The following is a 16729-nucleotide window of genomic DNA, read 5'->3' on the forward strand; positions in this document are numbered from 1 at the left end:
CTTACGTTTGCTCTCATCTATCGGCCGATACCGAGTACAGATCTGATACCAGCACGATAAAAAAAATATATAGTTATTATTATTGTTATTATATAACAGCTGTTTGCTACTGACCATGTTTGGATAATAGGCAGTAGTTGCCAGTGGCAGCCATGAAACAACCAGGGCGACAGCACAGTGAAGGCTAAGAATTGATTAAATGGTTAAACAAGTTGATTTTTTTCTGGGTTCATAAATTCTGGTATTGGATCGGGGCAGTATCGGACGTAACTCTAGTTCCAGATCCAGGGTCACAGAAACGATTTGCGAGCTCTGCTGCTCAGATACAGATTTCAAATTGTGGCAGCGTCGTGTCTCACAAATGATTGTCACTCATAAATGTGTGAGTCCTACAAGCGTCTTGCATGCTTACACCTTGGTCACAGGTATGCTGTTTGTTTTGATTCATGAAATGAACAGAAGAGGAGATGATCACATGTTGCAAATAGAAGCTTGATTTGTTGAAAAGGCCCTGATAGATTCATGAAATTGAAGACTTATCAGACACCAAAACATCTGATCACAATCAATCAATCACAGCAACAATTGTTTTATCTTTCTTGAAGTAAACTGTAGAATTACAGCTTTTCAGTTTCAAAGACATCCCTCAGGAAACTTCTATTTATTCTGCACGTATTTATTGGCCAACAATGCACCTTGCAGGATGACATTGTGCTGTGTTCTAGCAAAAATTAAGCCACTTTCAACCTTGTGATGGCATCAAAGCAGTACTTTTTACGTGATTAAGAAAGAAAATTTCCTATTCTTAATCCAACAACGAAACCAAATGAATGCACACAAATTTAACTGATGGCTCAAACATGTTTGAATTAACATGATATTTCCCCATCATGGTTGATAATGTTCAAAAAGTCTAAAGCGTCTTCTGACTTTACCACGCGTGCAATGGGACACAACCTGAGACAGTCATTATTCAGAAAACGCTTTATCAAGAAAAACATTTTTCACTTTGAGAAGTGTCAAAACTCTGTTTTGCAGTGCTGACGATTTGTGTTGGGATGATTTTAATGAACCTCCTCACTTCTATTCAACTTTCTGAGTACACAATGTTAGAAGAATGCTTGAAGTGAAACCTAGCGACAGAGGAGCCTTTCTTCTTTTCTCCTAATACTGGTGTTTCTGTGTCTCTCCATCCTCGCTCCTCCTTCCCTATGTCTTCTATTTTTCTGTGGTTTACTCTCTCTCTCCCCCCTCCCTCACTCTCTCCCTCTCTCCCTCCCTCCCTCCCTCCCACACAGACACACACACTTTCACTGCTTTCTCTCTCCCTCATGCAAACACCTTTTTTTTCTCTTCTGTCCACACTTTGCCCTTTGCTGCCTTTTTCAGAAATGGCAAATATATGCACACGGCGTACACAACACAACAATGACAGATATGTATGCAAGCATGCGTGTAAACACGGACAATACTCACACACACACACACACACACACACACATAGACACAGCGTGCTCTCTCCTGCCTGAGAGTGGTGTGCGGTAGTTGAAATGGGAGCGAGCTGTAGCCCGGAGGCAGAGCTGGGACATGAATACACGGAGAGGGGTCAGCGTGGCAGTTTTTGGGGGCGGGGGTTAGGAGGATGAAGGCTTCAGGGTGTGGAGGAGTGCAGTTTAGGGTTACAAACCTCACAAACTGTCCTTTCATTTCTACATAGGAATGGTTTGCTTTAAGGAGATTGTGTTTGGCCTTTGGTGGCCACATTGGAGGTCTTATAGGCAGCAGTGGTGCATTCCTCCATGAATAATGGGACCATGTCTGATAAGATAACAACACGTCCCACCTTTTAAGTCCAGGAATTAAAATATCTACTGAGTTTTTAATGTTTTTCAAAGACTTTTCACGTTAACCTGAATTCCAACAAGAGCAGAGCATGATTTGAGTGAGCAGTGTTATCACTGTTGCCGAGAATTTTTTTCTTTCTGATCCTCGAGCCAATCAAAAGCTTCTGAACTGCTTGGAAAATGTGAAGCTACCTGATAAGATTCACTTCTGTCAATCACAGCAAAGACAAGTGAGCTAAAGAAATACTGTCAGACACAAGTCAGAATACACCACTGTCCTATTTTATTGACGGCACATTAATACTGGCACATCACTGCTGCTGTTTGTTGACTCGCTGTTTTTTTTTGTAAAGACAGAAAAATGACAGCTGAAACATATCTCATCAGCTATTGGATTGCCATGACATTTTGTACAGAATTGATGTCCCCCAGATTAGGGCTGTGTATTGGCAATAATCTGGCGATACAATACGTATCATGATACAGGGGTTACGATTCAATATATTGCGATATATTGTGAAACTGTAAGCAATGCAATATATTAATCTAATTTTAGAAAAACTGTCATAGTATGAAGAACCCACCACTATATGCATAACATCTGAGTAAAAATGTAATTTAGAACAGTGGGATCTGCCTTTGCATTTATCACAGTCCCTGAAACATCCAACATCATGGCACTACTTTGAGAGAGCACTAGACTTAAATGTTTTGCCAACACTCCCAACTCATCAAATACTGATGCTTGGTCAGTGGCCCTATGACGCTTTACAGTAGGTACCTCTCTAGTGTCAGCTTTGGATGTGTCCGTTTCCGCTTGTTACATGCATACAGTCTCTTTTCAAAATAAACTTCCAACGTAGGTTTACTTAGTTTTGAAGTTTACCTACGCAACAAGGCTGCTTGGTTAGGTTTAGAATAAGATTGTGGTTGGGTTAAAAAAAGTCTGTTTGTTACGTAACTGGCGTTAGTTATATAGATAAGTTATGTAACAAAACTAAGGTCAAATAAGTCAATATTGACTTGATTTCACGCGGGACACAAACAGCGGTCTCTTGGGTGAAAGTCCTGTATTTGTTTGACCCGTCCAACCTCCCCTCCCACCCATCCTACATGGACTTCTCTTTATACTACGTCAGTTGCTCTAATTGTCTTATAATGACACGTGTGGGTTTACAGTGGAGATAGTTGAAAGCCCGGTGCGTCGTACACAGACACTAAAGTGTGCCTCGGTGCGTCGGTATCACACACAGGGCCACTGACCAAGCGTCGGTATTTGACGAGTCGGGAGTGAGAGCGGGTTGGTTTCTCCAACTACAGAATGGATTTCTATGACATTTAGTACAGGTATTCATGATCCCCAGAGGATAAATCTCAATAACGTTGGTGATCCTCTAACTTTTCATCTATAGTCAAAATTTAAATTTGCCCCAAAACTTTGATTTATGACCAAATACCTGCAAAAATAATGATATTCCCATCATTGTACTTTGTGTTAACAAATGTTGAGAATAAGATGTTTTTGTCTTGAAACTTCAGAGCTTAAAATAAACTGTCAAAGCATACATGGAGATCCTGTAACAGAGCTTTATTTATAGCTAATCATAGCCCCAAATAAGGTAGCATCGCTAATTAAGATGAGGCAAGTGACATTTGCCTGAATCAAGACAAACAACCTTGCATAGTCAGCATATAATCTAACCCATCCTCAACACAAGTCAGACTATTATAACAAACAACTTGTTTTGCGGCTGGTGTGTTTTGCTAATAAGCAATTTGAGGGCATGGTTCAAACCCGGAAGTTACATCCTTGACTAATTGCCTTCATGGATGTATGTATGACTAAACTCATGTCAAGTTAGACTTTAAACATATGACTTAACTGTCAATCACAACTCACTGTTAAGCTTTGCTAGTCACCCAGGATTTAACCTGCGCTTGCTTTAGTTTCTAGTTGAGCTCATCTATTCTGAGAGAGTCAGTGTTTTCCACCAAATATTAATACTTCAGCTCATGTATAATAGAATATGTAGAAATGTCTTTAAAAAGACATGTATACTTAATACTTAAATGTTAAGTGTTTAAATGGAATAAAGAGGACAGCGTGAATAAAAGATATTAAAGACATTAAGGATAATATGTTTGGACACGGAGGCTGTTATTGTGAGGCTCTGTCTATTGTACCACTGGGTCATTATGTAATGAGAGGGAGAGAGAGGAAGATAAGATATACCTAACATCATTCCTCAGGGTAATGATGCAAGGCAGTGAGGATGAAGAGGAGGAAAGAAAGGAGGCTGGGAAGAGACAGACAGAAACGACTGCAGAGAGATAGGGAAAGACACAAGACAGGCAGAGGGAGAGGGTGGGAAGAAGTGAGATGATAGAAACTGCAGGATGAAAGAAATGTTCAAAGTAGGGCTGTCAAAGTTAACGAGATGATGACATGCAACACAAATTTGTTTTAACGCCACTAATTTCTTTAACGCATTAACGCAACCTGCAATTTTTTGGTTGTAGTGGGCTCAGTTTTAAAGCTATAGAGGATACTGGCATCATATAAAACTATGTCATAGCTACCTACTTAGCTAGGTTAAATAACGCCCCAAACTTGTGCTAAATTTTGGCGAGAAAAAACATTTTCAAAGGTGTCCCCTGACCTCTGACCTCAAGATATGTGAATGAAAGTTACAGACATGCCCACTTTATGATAATCACATGCAGTTTGGGGCAAGTCATAGTCAAGTCAGCACACTGACACACTGACAGCTGTTGTTGCCTGTTGGGCTGCAGTTTGCCATGTTATCATTTGAGCATATTGTTGATGCTAAATGCAGTACTTGTGAGGGTTTCTGGACAATATCTGTCATTTTTTGTGTTGTTAATTGATTTCCAATAATAAATATATATATGCATTTGCATAACGCAAGCATATGTCCACTCCCATGTTGATAAGAGTATTAAATACTTGACAAATCTCCCTTTTAAGGTACATTTTGAGCAGATAAAGAAATGTGTGATTAATTTGCAATTAATCGCGATAAACTATGGACAATCATGCGATTAATCACGATTAAATATTTGAATCGATTGACAGCTTTAGTTTAAAGATATAGAGAGAGATTAAAAGAGGAAAGAAGAGAGAGATGCTGGAGAACTAGAAAGATGAGAAAAGAGAGAAGATGGAGAGAAGTAGAAGAAGAGAAACAAAGAGATGGTCAAGAGTAAGCAGGAGAAGGTAAAAGACAGAAAAAAGAAATAAAGAAAGAGAGATAAAAAGGAGGATATAGACAAAGTTAGACAAGACAAAAGAGACACAAAGGAAGAGACAGATGCTGTAGGTGGGTAAACCTGGAAAGAAACAAAAGAGAAAGAAAAGGAAAGAAAGTGAAGGAGGGAAGGGAGGAAAGTGAAAGAGAGAGGAGAACATGAAAGTGGATGGGGCAGAAGAGTGTGTATGTGTGTGCGTTTGTGTGTGTGCTGGGGGAGAAGGAGGAGGAGGATGGGTATCCCGTAGGGTTAATTACATCTCTGTTCTCTGTCAGTGCGGCTCTCTCCTCCGCGATTTGAGTCCCTGCTGCAGGCTGACAGGCCACACACACACACACACGCACACACTTGCACAAATGCACACAAATATATACCCACACACTCATAAACACAGATAAATACACACACATCATGCACACTCAATATCATGACACACAAACAGAAATGTTCTGTCTCCTCCTTTTTGTCTTTCTGTCACTGTTTCTCTCTCTCTCTCTCTCTCTCTCTCTCTCTTTCTCTCTCTCTCACACACACACACACACACACACTCAGACAATAACACCGCAGTCTGTCCCAGGAGACCACGCGTTGTTCTGTACAGAGTTATACACGAAGAAGAGGGCCCTTGCTCGTAATAGCTGTTAATTTTGCATAAATCATGCATAACGTGACCCACATGTAAATCACTCATGTCAGCAGGATATCACATCCCAGCAGCTCCGTCTTCTTCTTCTTCTTCTTCTGGAAGCAGCGGCGGCTTCCATTTTCATTCTTTCATTCTTTCATTCTCATCTCCTCTGATTGTCTTTGACTCCTGAAGATGAAAGAGAGATGCAGAAAGATGCACGTCTGGGAAAATCATGATCGCTTTTCCTGTCAGGTTTTAGGAAGTTTAAATGTATATGTTGGCACCCTCATCATCATCATCAGGGTTGTCTAAATTATTATGAATAAATATACAACATTTTAGACATTCTGCTGGTATGCAGAGGATCTGCCCGTCTTGACTTGTCTGCCATTGATCTCATTTTGTGCTAGTAAAATGTAGAAGTGATGGCTTTTTTAACAGTCTTCACCTTCAAACCTCTTCAACCTCTTTATGTTAGTGTGTTGTTGGATGATGCATTGCAGGTGTTATTTGTTGCACCTATGGTGTTCAAAATTACTTTTGATTGAAAAGCTGAGATTTTCTTATAGAAACAAAGTCATTTGAGTTGTACTGAGCATGATACCATGATACCATTCACTGAAAATCAGTGGGTTACCTCCGGGTCTGAGAAGTGAAGCCAATGCTGAAGTGCCTTAAACTTGCATTCTTTCTAGCAGCCAGCAGGGGGCGACTCCTCTGGTTGTAAAACGAAGTCTGATTGTATAGAAGTCTATGAGAAAATGAGCCTACTTCTCACTTGATTTATTCCCTCAGTAAACATTGTAAACATAAGTTTATGGTCTCAATCACTAGTTTCAAGTCTTCTTCAATACAGCATGATGTTCATTTAGTAAATTATGGTCCCATTTAGAGTCAGATAGACCATCTTTTTGGTCCCCTGAAAATGTCTTATTCAGTGTTCAGTTGTACTTAGCTCCACCTTCTTGTGTTACTTCTGGTTGCAAAAAAACAAGATGGCTTCAACTCAAGGCTTCAAAACAGTAGTCCACAAACCAATGGCTGACGTCATGGTGACTACGCTCACTTCTTATATACAGTCTATGCTGAAAATGTGTAAAGGCATTGCATTCTGGTCTATTGAGGGTTTTTTTTTCACTGTGTCTTCTTCATCACTCCCTATTTTACCGTTTAAATTGTATTTTGGGTGGCAAAAGTTGAAGGTCGAATAAGATCAGCCTTTCAACTAATATGGCCAAGTAAATAAAGGCTTTTAACATAACTTTTCTCCTTGCTCTGCCTAAAAGTGCTTGAAGAACATTTCTTTTCTGTTGGCAGTAATTTGGGGGCATTTGGGCTTTTATTTGAAAGCAATATGTAGTAGAATGGGGCATGAAATATGGACAGGCATGCAACAAATGTCCAAAACTGGTATCCTAAAAATTGCGTTCCCATAAAAAAAACTGCATTGTCATGTATGTTTCAAGTGAAAAGTATTTTAACCCAGATTACGTTTGATTTGGACGTATCACAAATGTGTTTCTAATCATAGTCCGCAGAAGTCCATGTTGGGTTGGGGTTGAGGTTGGGGTTGGGGTTGGGGTTGGGGTTGGGGTTGGGGTTTGGGTTGGGGTTGAGGTGGGTGGGTGGTTTGGTCAACACAGGACTTTCCCACAGGAGACTGCTGTTCGAGTCCAATGTGAAACCAAATGTCAATGTTGTTTTATTTTAATTTACATCCGTAATTTAAATGATGTAACAAACGTATTTTAAGCCTAACCATAATGTTTTACTAAACCTAACCAAGGAGTTTATAGTGTTTTTGTTTTGTTTCAGTTTAAAACGTTAACCACGTGTTTAAAACGGCGACCGTAAACCAGGAGGAAATACGTTTCCCTCAAAACGCAGTTTAGTTGTATGGGAAAGTCATTTTGCAGGAGACAGGGATGAAGGCCCCCAACCAGTTTTAAACGGGTCTTATTTGACTGTTAAAGCATCGGGGGCTCTAATAAGAAGCTATTGCTCTTTAATTTGGTGCGCTGACACCAAAAGTAATAGTTATAGCATTGAAATCCTGGGTTACAAAATGTTTCACAAATTAAAGAATATAGGTACCGAAATAGGCAAGTAGATCAAAAAAAAGAATACATGTGAATAAATGTCTAAATCAAACATTATCATGTTGGAGTTTTTAAAAGCCTACAAAAGATTCAGAGCAAGCAAGAGCACGAGTTAAATGTGTTGGAGAGAAAATAGGTCCTTAGATTTTAAAGACTCGACAGAGTTTACTGACCTGATCCCCAGGGAAAGGTTTTTCTATAACCTGGGAGCCAGGACAGCACAAGCTTGGTCAACAACACAAAACCTGATAGAGAGTGCAAATGTTAGAGCCAGCTGAAAAACAAACCTCTGTAAGAAGATATTTCAACATCACATCATCTGCTTTATGTTTGGCCAGAAGAAAAAAAAACACACACAACCAAACAACAGCAATAGTTCAGTGTTTTAAGGCGGATTTTCCCTTAAACTTCAAAAGGATAGAAGAACTATCAGCTCACAGTCACAGCAGTTGTCTTCTTGATTCAGTATTCAAAAGGAAAGTTGATGAAACATCAAAGAGCCTCTTGTGAAGTCTGAGGACTGCTGTCTTCAATAAAGGAGCCTTTTCTGCACAAATAACACGACAGGTCGTGTAATCCTCTTGACAAATCAGTAAATCTGCCTGTTGTTTGCACCTTTGTGGTTCAATCCCACTGAGATGTGTCCCTCAGAGCCACGGCCTGCTTTATTAACCAGTTTTGCCTTAATTAGCTAATGGGATTGTTTTAACCATGATCCAAGAACAGAATAGCCCACGGGAAGACAAACACCAACTCTGTGGCAGTGTGTGTGTGTGTGCACACGCATGTAAGAGTGTGTATGTATGCCTGGATGTATCCTCAGCTGTGCGACTCGATGTGCAATTTCATGTGCGTGAATGACTCATTGAGGCGTGTGTGTGTGTACGAGTGCACAAATTGGGTGTGATTCAATGTTGCGTGTGTGCAAGAGCGTCTGTTTGTGTGAGATTCAGTGTGTGTGCTCATGCACGTGCGTGTGCATGTGTCATCTAAGGCACCACAGTCTCCTTCTCTGCCTTAATTAACGCGCCTTCTTGCAAGACTTTCTCTGGAATATGAAACAATTTTACCTGATGATGCAAACAGCTGAAAACGGCGGCGGGGTTGGTGCCTCGCCTCCTCACCTGACACTTTCTCTTTATGCGAGAGCGTTAATGTATGCCGGCGCTACACTTGTAGTTTTTATATCCGTGTATTTTAGCGGCACTGCAATAGCCAAAAGGCTTATTTTGCTGGAGGAAATGTGTGTGTGTAAGCAAAATCCTTTGTACTGTGTGATGAAAAAGAGCAGGCTGTGTATCACAGCTTGGCAATGATGTTCTTGCAACACAAGCGCACGTACACATCCATGCAGGCACACACACACTTTCGCTCACACACACCCACGCAGAGACACACATAAGCCTCAGTAAAGTCCAGGGAAAACTTGAAAAGGGGGCAAGAAAGAGACGAAACGGAGGCAGAAGGCACAGAGGAATGACAAATATGCAAATTTGAGCAATTGAGCTCTGGGTCCAGTTAGAAAGAGAAATGATTCAAATGATTTTATGAAATCAAATCTGTGATTTTTCCTGTGTCCCTCCATTCAGCCAATGCATATGTGCATACATACAGGCAATTCAATTCCAAACCATACTGTCCCGTAAGAGAAATTTCACTCAGAGACAGGGTTTGTATTAAAACACACTCACAATAAAAGCACATAATAAAAAAGGACAGTAAAAACACCATATACACAATAAAGACACATAAGAAATCACCCCAACAGCCACCATATGGACAAGCACAAGTCGATAGGACCGGAGAGGGACTGTGTAGCTCGATACAGTGCAATAAAAGATGGCAGCTCGTGGCCAGGTCACAAGGAAAGGAACTTAAAATTGATTTCCCCTCTCTTTCCCTCTGTTGCAGCGTGGTGCATTCGCTTCTCTCAGGAGCCTGCGGACCAGTCGGTGGTACTGGGAGAACGGGTGGTGTTGTCCTGCGTGGTCTTCAACTACAGCGGCATCGTCCAGTGGACCAAGGACGGCCTGGCTCTCGGCATCGGAGAGGGTCTCCGAGGTGAGGGAGGGGAAAGGAATCCTGTAGTGGGAGTGAAAAAAAAAAAAAAAAACCTCGCAGCTTCACCAAGCTGCAGGGATCAAAGTGAAGTGAAGAAGGGGAATAACTCAGCTACGGTTTCGGTTCAGTTTTGACTGTAAGAACCCTGACAAAAGCTATTATGGCTGAAAAGTGTAGGGGTTTTTTAACATTAAGGGAATGAACACTGAACAGAGAAGAGAGAGAGTTAAGAGCCAAGAGGCGTATGAGTGACAATCTGCGCAAAAATGAGTCCTGTATATCATGCTGAATTAGAGAAAATCCCTCACACTGCTGACAAAAGCAGACGCACATTCGCATTTACATTTTAAGCCGACACGCACATCCAGTATGACTTACTGTGAGTGCAATAGTAGAATACGCTTCTTTTCAGAGATGGGGAAGCATCACATGCAACCAAAAGTGAGGAGAGTCAAAGGGTCAAAGACACAAAAGACGGAAAAGAGTTTTTTCTGCATTCAGGACACAGCCACATGAAACTCACAAGTGCCAGAATAAGAGGCCAAAATGTGCTTCTCTACTGACCTTCACCCCCATTTTACAAAATATTCAAACAAGCTTATGACCATTGTGGATTACTGAATGCTGGTACTGACATTTCATGACTGCAGCTGCTGATAGCTCTTACTCTTTGCCCCTGATACATTCTGGCAAAATATTTCAGAATGAAAATGATCTTTCAGGCTTTTACACGTCTCTGAAACAGAATTGAGAAACTCCACTGAAGGATGATTATTTGAGGACCTCTTTGAAGCTACAGTTGGTAACTTCAATAAAACAGAAAAAAACGTTTTTGTCATATTTGCTCAAACTGTCATGATATCCTGACAGTACATGTGACAGATAATCTGTGAGCAAATCAGGTTCCTCTGCCTCCTTTTAGTGCTCCTAGTCAAAAGTCAAAAGTTGTTTGAATGGGTTTTTAGTTAGATGCCTGAAATAAGGTCTGTGGTTAACATAAGCTTGAGAGATTTGTTGTTCTACGACATAAAATACATCAATAAATACCCCACCCGTGAATTCTGAAGCCTTTATGTGTCTTCAAAAAGGTTGTTGCTAACAAGTGGCTAAATGAGACTACTAAACGTCATCACGCCGGCCCGTCCGCCTTTACAGCCTCGTTGTGTATACTCACGCTCTCGCGACCGTGGTGTAGTTGGTTTATATTCTAACGTTAACTTTTTACTTCTGGCGATTGCATTCACACTACAAAAATCATAAAAGTGGTGTTCAGTTGTTGAGGTTATCTTGCTGAACAAAACGTGTAAGTATCATAAATGTGTGTTTGCCACAGAGCTTATTTTCTGCAATAATCCAAAACCCCCAAAAAATCCCATTGGGTTTTTGTCGAGGGAACCAGGGTGATGCTAACTTCCTGGTTGGTCTACAAAAATACGTCATCTCTGGAGCGCTCTATAGCACTTGCAAGATTCTCACACGCCTGACGGAAAACAACCAATCAGAGCCAAGGAGTCTCTACAGCAGCTGTCAATCACTGCTCGTGAAGCTCATAAACTGCGATCAAACGGTCAAACTAGGCAGCGCTGATCAAATATGAGTCAAGATTCTGTTACTGTAATGCCTGTTTCTCTCCTGTACTGTTTAGCTGTAAAATGAGAAAGTTTGCTCCGGCTGGTGGGCGGTGCTTGGTTTTGGCTCGACTGTTTTCATCATGGCGGCCGGGTCACAAACTTTCTCATTTTACAGCTAAACAGTACATTAAAATATGTTTCTGAAACATTTGAGGTGAGAAATAGGCATTGCAGTAACAGAATATTGATTCATATTTGATCAGCGCTGCCTATTTGACCATTTGTTCGGAGTTCACGAGCTTTGCGAGAAGTGATTGACAGCTGCGTTAAAGACTCTTCGGCTATGATTGGTTGTTTTTCTTCGGGCGGTGTGAAATCTTACAAAGCAAATATGACAAAAAGGTTTTTATTAAAGTTACTGACTTTAATAAAAACAGCTCAAAAATATACTTATTATTGTATTGTAATGTGTTGTTACATTGATACTCACTCAGGGACTTGAGACTTGCTTATAAAGTTGACTTTGAACAGTCGATGTGTTTTAGAAGCAGTGGTGGAGGAAGTACTCCGATCTTTTACTTTCAGTAAAAGTATCAGTACCACTGTGTAAAAATACACAATACAAGTAAACGTCATCAAGTATTTACTTTGAAATATACTCAAAGTACTATATACTGGATACACGGGTACTAATGATGCACAATGGCCCATTTCAGATTTTTTTAAAGTATATTGTTGGATTGTATTTATTGATGCATAAATATGTACATTACTTTAATGTTGCAGCAGTGTAGTATTGATCAAGTCAATAAATATGTGATCCAACAAGCTGCATATGGGAGGTAAACAACGCCTGCTTTTCAATTAATAATCTGTGAGATCCCCTTTTTAATTTTTTTTATTGTTTATTTTTTTTTGTATCTTTATCCATGAATGGCATCTGATGTCTTTGATGCTACAGTAAGTAGCATCGCTGTGGTATTTCTGCTCTGCTTGTCAGTCAAACTGTGACAATATGACAAATTGGTTCTTAGATTTTCAAATCAAATCAGTTTTATTTATATGGCACGCTTAGTCAACCAAAGTGCTTTACAGTGGCACAGCAATGACATTATTAAAAATGAACAATAAAATACAAATCACAATAATAACAATGAATAGTAATGATGAAATAAATGGTAATAATAAAGGCAATGTTATAACTAAAAAATACTGGAAAAACTTGAATGAGGTAAAAAGGAATAAAATTCTAAAACACAAAAACCACCCACAGAGCAACCAAAGGCCATTGAAAACATAAATGTTTTGAGATTTTTCTTAAAAGTAGCAACAGTGGGGTAACATTGAATTGAAAGGTTTTTGTGTTGGTGAAGTTTTGGTTTCTGTCGGTGACCCTACAAGGACTCAAACTCAAACGTCATGCAGAATACATAGTTTTTCTTTTCCAAACTCTTCTCTCTTTTCTGAAGAAAATCTTATTAGACAAAGCTTTCATTACCCGCATGAAACCCTATTTTAAAATCATTAGATGATAAAGGGTAAAACAAAACAAAAAATGATATATGAAAATGTCACAGATATTTACTTTAATGAAAAATCTAATAACGTACTCAACAACGTGTAACATTTTAAACGATGAGTACATTAGCTCTTGCGTACTTTGTGCCCTTTCGGCTCCAAACCGCACATCACATCTCTCATCACGCTGTAAATGAATCCGCACTGTATAGCACACAAACATATCACATACACATCCACCCACGCACACACACACACACATCCAGTCAGCCCGCCGCCCACACACACACACACACACACACACGCACACACCCCCCCACACACACACACACTCACACACACACAGTCACACAAGTGATAATCTGACATGTGATGTGAATCTTGTGTTCAACTCAATTTAATTCACAGGTTCAGTAAAGGTCAGCTCGTCTCTCTCTCTCTCCCTCCCTTCTCTTATTTCCTGCTCCTCCGTCATTCAAACAGCTCCATCATCACTTGCTTTATGTATTTCCCAGATCCCCTCCATTGCTTTTCATTTCTCTCCCTCTCCTCTCATCCCTTCCTCCTCCCTCTCTCTTTATGCCGGTAATGCTCTCTTTGTCCTTGCAGCCTTTTTTGCGAGCATGGGTTTCCGATGATAAACACGCCGGCGTTTGATAAACATGTCTCCCTCTCTGTCTCTTTTTCTCTGCTTTTCAACCATCTATCATCACCTTCTGCCCATTATTTATCCTTAAGTTGTCTGTGCTGCCATTCCTCCCTTCATCCCTGACACATACCGTCTCAATCTTTTGTTTTTCACGTCCACGGTATAAACAAGAGGTCATGTGAATGTAAGGAGCAAAAGTCTAAGTTGTTCATATTTTTACCCACAAATAATATAAATGTATTCTGATCTAACGAGGTGTGCATGACGCATAAAAGGTTGTTGTAATGTATGATTTTTATACAGCTGTTGATGAGAGTGTGGGAATGCAGATTGTGCATTAAATTCATACCTGCGGTTTGCACTACACACACACACACACACGTAGGAGATCTGCGTTCATTCACTGACAAAAACGTTTCTTTTTCGACGTCGTGCAGTTGTGCATGTGAATATAAAACACATGAAATATAAAGAAAACCCTTTTTACGATCAATATATAAAATACATGTGTGTATCATGTTTACATGTATCAATGCAAACACCTAAAACACATCTACTCACTACCTGCGGGCATTAATGGCAGTTTATTGTTCGTCCTCCACCTCCTCCTCCTCCTTCTTCTCCTTCTCCTTCTCCCCGGGGTGCTTTCACCTCTGTGGTTGCTATGCTGCGAGGTGCTGGAGTGGATGATGTAATCTCCACTAATACTTTTGTCCCCCCCACCCCCACCCCCACCCCTCAACCACCCTCCTTCCTCCTCTGCGCACCCCCAACTGCCTGCCTTTGCCATCCGAATCCATGATGTCATGTTAGGATTGGGCACGGAGGATCAATGAGTGCCCCCTAGTGGGACGTCACGCTCAATTATGTCTTTGTCTGAGAGGCGAGGGTTCAAACAGAGAGAAAAGGGGGGGTGTCGTAATTGGAACGGTGCTGCCTGTAGTTCTGCAGTTTGTGTATCATACAGGAACTGTATATGTAATGTATATGTGCCGATGTTTGATCGGTGTTTGTGCAAAAACCCCTCGGCTGTTTATCTCTGACGAGTGCTCCTGCGTTCACTACCTTCCTCTCTGTGTGTGTGTGTGTGTGTGTGTGTGTGTGTGTGTGTGTGTGTGTTTGTGTGAAGGACGTATACTATCATGTTGTCCAGAGGCTCTGGTTAATGCAAAAAGGTCTTCGAAATTTCTGAAAATAAATGCTATTAATGCTTAATGCTATCTGCGTGTTATGATAAAAAGCTTTGACATTTTCACATAAATACATGTCCCATTTGTTGCTCTCTGTCTCTGATTGATGTAATGCAATTGTGATTCAGCTTTTATCCATTTCATAAGAGCTTTTACGTCTGATTTATGTTGTAAACAACATGAACAGGTGTCAGCAGAGGACGGAAATACTGTCACTGGCATTGAATAAAAGAGAGATGATGAGTGGATGCGGTATTGTTTACAAGGATTTTCTGTTCCTTTTCCTATTGTTTGTGCTCCTTATACTGAAAAACGACGTGACATGCAGCTTTAGAAATTACAATTGAAAGTGTTATTTCACCAAAATTAATGATATTATATATTTCCTCATCTTCCTTTAGTGGTATCTATCCATCCAGATAGTTTGGTTTTATTTGCAGAGGTTTGTAAATATCCATCTCTGAGATGTCTTTTTTAACTGCAATACAATGGAGGATTTCATTTGAGCAACTCACAGCATTGAAAAACAACATGTAAAAATTGTGAAAGCAACATAATCATTCCAGAAAAAAAAGTGGAGCTGTAGATAATCCACAAAAGCAGCAGCGTTCTCATCCCCCTTGGCGTCATGTCCCACTTTATTATCGGCATCAAAACCACTACAGTTACCCTTGGTGTCACTTTTAGGATTAGGCAATAAAACCACCATAGTTAGGTTTAGGCAAAAACTACATGGTTGGGTTTAAAACCCCTACGTTTGTACAAAATGACACTGAACGTTGTGAATACGGAACATGAACAGCGGCCTCCTGGATGAAAACCTTGTGTTTGTTGGACCCATCCACCGCCCCTCTCGTGTCTCTATTGCTCTTTAAACTACGTCACCACACTCCCGGAGAACTTTCTCAGAGTGTTTACTGTCGCAGCGGATGGGTTTACATTATAGTTAGTGGAACGCCCAGTGTGTTTCAAACTGGCGCTAAAGGCTGCCATGTGCAGCGGTATCGAACGCCGACGGTTGTGACAAAGCCGCAGTATTTAACACCTTGGGAATGAGAACAGGTTGACGCTGTGAACAGTTTTCATAGGGACTACTTTTCTTTTTTTATTGTGTTTATTGGTTATCAGTTTAACAGATAAGTTAATTACAGTTAATTGCATTTTTTGTGTTTTACAAACAAGGACAGCGAAATGGACAAAAAATGAAATGAATAAATAAATGGCAGAGGATTAAAAACACACAAAAACACACACAAAAAAAGAAAAAAGGAGGAGGTTCAAGTTGCTTAAGTATTTATCATGAAAAGATTCATTGATGCAGTGTATCCAAAAATAATGACAATGACTGTAGGTCTGCAAATTACCTATGAGGAGATGTAAAGCTTAGATTCAGCATCATCCAGGAAGGGATGCCACATTTTCTCAAATTTGCCAGCAGTGCCACTACGTATAAACCTGAGTTCCTCTAGTTTTAAGTGCTGTATGACATCTCTTTTCTCTTGTTTTCTGTTTTTCCAGTTTAGGAAAACAACTGTGATATAAAGGTTATGATCTTGTCTTCTAAGAAGACTATCCTCTCCTGAGACGCTGAATTTAGCAATCAAAGAATCAGGTTCTATCACCTGCCCAAAAACCTCTGATAGACTTTGGAAATAGATTTCCAGTAGTTTGATCATTTTGGACAGAGCTAAAACATGCGTGCCAGAGTAGCAGGGAGCTGTCACTTTTTATCAAAAACTCACAATGTGTTCAGTAGATTATTCATTTAGAACTAAAAGAATTAAACTATTCCTTTACTTGAACTAAATTCCTTTGCATATTCTATTATCTATACATTTCCAGCCTAAACTTTCTGGGCAGGAATTGAAAATTTGGGACGGCTAAAATCACTGTCAATAA

General features: G+C 40.1%; 1 protein-coding gene across 2 annotated transcripts in view; it reads left to right on the forward strand.

Moving 5' to 3' along the window:
• Positions 1-16729, forward strand: part of kirrel1b (kirre like nephrin family adhesion molecule 1b) — a 96177-nt gene that overhangs the window by 49703 nt on the left and 29745 nt on the right. For both annotated transcript variants that reach the window (XM_037787571.1, XM_037787573.1), the window contains exon 2: positions 9753-9902. In XM_037787571.1, coding sequence (XP_037643499.1) covers positions 9753-9902 — 150 coding nt within the window. The remainder of the gene's footprint in view (positions 1-9752; positions 9903-16729) is intronic.

This window comes from Sebastes umbrosus, chromosome 12, assembly GCF_015220745.1.
Source record: "Sebastes umbrosus isolate fSebUmb1 chromosome 12, fSebUmb1.pri, whole genome shotgun sequence".
NCBI lineage: Eukaryota > Metazoa > Chordata > Actinopteri > Perciformes > Sebastidae > Sebastes > Sebastes umbrosus.